General features: G+C 38.5%; 1 protein-coding gene across 2 annotated transcripts in view; it reads left to right on the forward strand.

Annotated features, from left to right (window-relative positions):
• EXOC2 (exocyst complex component 2) overlaps positions 1-5,577 on the forward strand; it is a 134,102-nt gene that overhangs the window by 126,753 nt on the left and 1,772 nt on the right. For both annotated transcript variants that reach the window (XM_080379913.1, XM_080379914.1), the window contains exons 26-27: positions 1,466-1,527; positions 3,299-3,358. In XM_080379913.1, the coding sequence (XP_080236039.1) occupies positions 1,466-1,527; positions 3,299-3,358 (122 nt within the window). The remainder of the gene's footprint in view (positions 1-1,465; positions 1,528-3,298; positions 3,359-5,577) is intronic.

Raw genomic sequence — 5,577 nt, forward strand, 5'->3', positions numbered from 1 at the left:
AATTTGTCACTCGTGGTCATTTTCTGTTCCTCTGAACGTAGAAAATCCTGTTTGGCAGGCAGCAGGGGTGTGAGAATGATCTGAGCCTAGTCAGGCTGATCAAAAAATACCCGTTCCTGAAGAGGAGCCTGAATCTGTATTCCCACTCCCATGACCCACAGTTTCACAGGGTTAGCCCTTCTGCTGTGTTTATTTAGGCTGTCATATCTTGAGAATATGACACTTCCCCATGGTACTGCTGCCTCCTAAAACTTAGGAAAGACTCCAGAATCTTATGCGTAGGACTTCAAAAAAAGTCCAAGGCTGTTCAGCTTGGAGCACCATACAAAAAGAGGCAAAACATTTTGTGTTGAGAAAAGCATTTCTTTGCTTTTATAAAGCAAAAAAAGTATGAAGTATAAAATTGTATATAAAGCTGGTGGGTGGCTGTGTCATATTTTGTGCCAGAAAGTTCTGGCGCTAAAAAAGCATAAATTTCAGCTGGCTTCCTACCTAGGGGAGAGATGAAGACCTAAAAACCAAAGCCTTTCATTAGAACTGGAATTAGATGTCTGTGTTGCATTATAAAAAAGTTTTGGAAGATTAATGTCATATTAGTTGGGTGTAAATGTAGATCAGTTTCTGTAACGGCTAACTGGTTTAAATTTTATCTTTATGACGAACAAGAATGGAATGTGAATTTACATGAAGTTTACTTTCTATTTTTAAATAAAATGACTTAAACTATTGATCACATGCAGAATGTTTCAATTTCATATCAAACCTGTGATGATAATGATTGCTTTTCAAAGACTAAAGGATGACCAATGAAATCTGTTTAATAGTTGCGTTCGTTCTCCACCACGGTTTGCCTAGGTGAAAATTAATACCTAGATACACAGTGCAGTGCAGGAGTAAAATCCTTAAGCTTGTGTGCCCACCAAGTTACAGAGAAGCAGCAGAGCACAACCATTTTACTTCCTCATCTGATGGAAAAAAATAAATTCAACAGGAAAACCAAGAATAAAATGTGTATCGACAGATTTTTGTACTCTTGTGTTTCCTTCCTCCCTGGCCAGACTGTGCTGTGAGAAGTTAAGCTCACTGTATCTAATGTAAAAAAAAAAATAATAATCAAAGTTGTATCCTTCTGTCTTTCTATCACACTACAGAAAAGACAGAATAGAATTGAAGATTTATTGCTTTTACTGAGTGACAAGCCAATGGTTTTTAGACTGCTACGTAGTGATTGTAGAAACAGTTTGACTTGAATCAAAAGTGTGAAATTGTTCCTTTGAGCAGTCTCCTGACATCACAGCATGGCAACAAAAAATAACAGGAAACAAACTTTTGAAAGCCAAGGCAGCTTATAACTGCAGCATGCAATAATATTTGGCTCTCAAAAAGATGAAACTTTGGGATACTGGTATTCACTTGGCAAAAGGACATTGTGTCATTTTTTTAATATTTGTGTTTCTGTCTTTAGGCAAGACTTGAAATCTGTGCATTGAGAGATACCGTGGCCATATACCTAACACCTGAAAGCAAGTAAGATGTACTGTAATGTCTCTTTTTCAGTGTAATGGAATTCTTGATAAACATGCAAAATCATATAACTTAGATTAAGGATTAAGAAATTTTGCTTCAAATAGAACGTGTGATATACTGGATAAATACATGAAAAACAGATTATTGGCAAGGTTTTAATAGATAACTTTTTGGTTTTACTTGAGTTTTTAGAGAGAAACTAGTATTTGCCACTCAAAAAAAAGAAAAAAAACTTATGAACAGCAGTACAACTGCTGAGGAAAATTACACTAAAACAAGACAAAAGCAGGTATTGCTGACTTTTATGCAGTTTTTCATAGCAGTCTCATAAACCATATGGCAAAGAACCAGCCAGACCAGTCAGAGAAGCTACAGAACCAGACAGTGGCAGGATCCCCTTATAGGGATATGGAGAACTAGGGCTCTGTGCAAGCTTGTACAATACCCTGCTCCTTCACACAGCTGATCAGGGAAAGTGAATTCAGCTTCACACTGCCTCTTAGAATGAAAGCCTTCAAAAGGCTTTCAGCAATTTAGCATTTCTCAGTGAGGTGCAAGACAAAGATAAATAGTGTGGGACACACTCACACATTAACATAGAGAAAGAAAAGCATTAGCAGCATCAGTGGCTGATGCAGTCAAGGCATGTAAAAGCAGGCTATGATAGCTGTCAGCAGTTTTGAGTAAAGCTGATTGAAATTTCTAGGTGATTATGTCAGGAATTGGATATGGGCAGGTTCATTCATTATTTTAATTACCTACATTTCTGTTAGGGTTGGCATTACACGTTCCTGCACATGGCAGTTTGGTCATCTTACCTAATCAATGCTGTAGGAGACACTGCAGGGCTTGAGGGCCTAGTTTGTCCTCATAGTGTCACAGACAGTGTCTTGTGGTGTCACTGCATTCAGTTAAGATTTCCCTCTCCTGAGTGTCTGATATAACGAAGACCTCTACGTGAAAACTACTTGGCACTGGCTCAGATTGGATAAAGTAGAAGTGGTACTGTCCCTGATGGGCATGGGGCAAAGCACAGTGAACCCCTGGAGCTGGAGCATCATACATGCCTTTTTATTCCTGGACTTGCCACTAGTAGTAGTTGCCACAATTCACCGTGTTAATCTTTTGTTGACAAGATTGTACCTATCAGTGAATGTCCTGCATCATTCCTTGTACTTGTTATCTGTTGCACAAAGAGGGGTGAAAAGCCCATCTTTGGAGTAACTCAAAACTTGACTGGATAATGCCCCAAGAAACTTCTTCTAACCTGAAGATGGCCCTGCTTTGAGAGGGGGGATGGACCTGAAGACTATGAATTTGTGTTACCTCAATGCAAGCCTACTGCAACTCTCTCTGTTGGCCCCCTTCTGCAGGGGAGAATGCAGTGACCTATCTACTGAGCATAGAAAGCCAAAATCAGAGTTTTATCTGTGCTTCACACTCTGGTGGTCATTTAGTTTGAGGCAGAAGGCAGGCTGGCAAGTGTAATTCTTGAAGAGTCCAGGATGGTCAAGCACAGTCTTAAATCAGCTGCTGATTTAACATTTCCTGTTAATGTATGGGATTCGTCACATAGGAGACCTGCTTGAATCCATGATCACGTAATGTTCCATTTTTACATGAATTTCATCGTGTCTCAAGTTAATGTTTTGTTAATTCATTGAAATAAGAATGGATAAAATATAGCGTATCTCCATGGAATTCATAGAGAGAAACTGTGAATGCTGAGATTTGTACCAGTGGAAAATGAGTATTTTTCTTTTCCTTGCAGCTCAAGCTTTAAGCAAGCTTTGGAAGCCTTGCCTCAGCTTTCAAGTGGAACTGACAAAAAGTGAGTATAATGCACCCTCATGGCTCAAAAGAACAGAAAGGAGACACTGCTTTTTACTCTTATATCAGAACTTTGTTATGAGAGAGTTAATGTTCACTAGTTTTGACCCTTCTGAATTACAGAGCAGAAGCCCCTTTGGACAGAGATAAGCTAAGTCTTTGTTCGTCATGGCCTATTAAATTACACAGAAGAGCCAATGGCTTTATAGCATATCCCTCTTGCCTGTCCTAGTCTTATCAGTTCAGTGTAGCTTTGTATTTCTTTTGCAATTTCAGTCTGTTTTAGCCTTTGTTGTTAAAGTTTCTGTGAGGTCTTTGTCTTATCTTGCTGCATTTAGCAGCAGTAAAGAAAAAAGGCCAAGGAGCCAAGTCCAAGCTTTTGCCACCTGATATATAAGGAACTCTCAAAACTGGCCTGTTTCACTTTAAAAAAATAAATGAGAAGGGTCTGTGGTCCTTCCTTAACATCGGGAGGAATTTTGGGTTCCTCCTTCCCCACCATAGCAACCTTTGACAACCAAGCTGTTTTGGTGCATCTGACCTAGTATTTGGTAGGCTGTTTTACAAGCATAGCTTAATGAAGAGTAGTACGGCAAAACTAGTATGGGTTTGTGATGAGAATATTAGTGAACTTGAGATTAGTATTGTGGTATTTTGGGGAACTGAACTGCATCAAATCAGTTTGCACTTAACATCCAGAATTCAGAATATTTTGTAGACACATGAAGAGTTGTTTGTGTAGCCCATGGTCTACTGACATGCCTTCTTCCAGATGTCCCCTGTCTGTTTATTCAAACGTGCTCCTTGCTAGTCGCAACAAGTCTCAGGATACCTCCTTGCCTTACTTACCTTTATGCTTTATTAAAGATAGGAATCAGTTTTGAGTAAGGAGAGTTCTTTAAACTCAGACTTTCTGAAACACCTGTAGAATTTTTTTTTTTTTTTTTTTTACTTAGTCACAAGCATTTGAGCTTCATGGGACAGATGATAATCAATAACCGCATCATTTTTACATCTACCTCAGAGTTCTGAGCCCTAGACAGTGCAAAACTTGTTCGGTTTCCAGGTCGTTACACCACAATTGTCACCGTTGCAGGCAGCTCATTGTAATCTACACATATTTGTGTAAAATAACGCACGTTTGTGTGCTGATTTAGAGCTGTTCATTTCCCTTCATTCACAGTCATTACTGTGATACTAAATGATGAATGTGGCCATAGTCATCTTCCAGAGGACTTGCTGAGGAAGCAGATACAGTTTTTGTGGTTCAAGTTGTTGTTGTTGTTGTTGGGGTTTTTGAACATACAGTATAATTTCTTATCTTACTGGCTGCTAAATAATCACAGCTTGCCAAAAAGTTGAGGTGATATATGTCTGCCCTATCTAGCTTGTTTCTGAAATAGAGCAAAAAGTTCAGGGAACATATTCTTCCCTAGAATACAGGGAAAATAAAACACACAGGCAAGACCGTAAAACTTCATGATGCATCTCCACTGTTACAATAAATATCCCCTATGACAGAGCCATCAACATGCTTAGTCCTACACCTGTAGTTTCTGGATTATAATAAATTTTATCCACTGCACCAAGTACCTTCTTGGCAGCTATGTAGGTGTAAACAAACCATCGTTGTGCTCCAAAATGAACTCAGATGTAGTTTGTTATCTATAAAGAACAAAAACACACAGTTGTCAGTGAATTAGTATTTCTTCTGAAAGTCATACCATCTCTGATCTTTCAGCCATGATACTTAAGAGAAATCTATGAATACCTTCCAAAGTTTGAGAAAATTCACAGTTCAGCTACACACAAAAAGCCATAGTCTTGATAGGGATAATGGTTTTGTGGTACATAGTCTGGCAGTTGGGATTTTCATTACAGAAGTATGTTATGATGCTCTCTACCAGTCCTTTTGCCACTGTTTTGCAAATACACTTCTCTCAAGATGATGATCTTTATCTGGAAGGAAAGCCATATAAAGGGCTATATTATCACCCTGATAAAATCTCTGTGGCTAAGTCATCTTCTGGCCACAGATCATCCTCACACATTTGGTACACTTCTAAATACCTATAATATTCATGTATTTTAGTAGACCCAATTTTAGGCCTTTTATTTAAACAGAGAATGTACTTGAAGTCACAGACGGAATAGCCAGAATTTTTGGTAATTGTTACCTTTTCAGAATCTGCCAAAGTTGTAACTATTTTCCTTTTACAG

Source organism: Falco punctatus (assembly GCF_963210335.1).
Source record: "Falco punctatus genome assembly, chromosome: 3".
NCBI lineage: Eukaryota > Metazoa > Chordata > Aves > Falconiformes > Falconidae > Falco > Falco punctatus.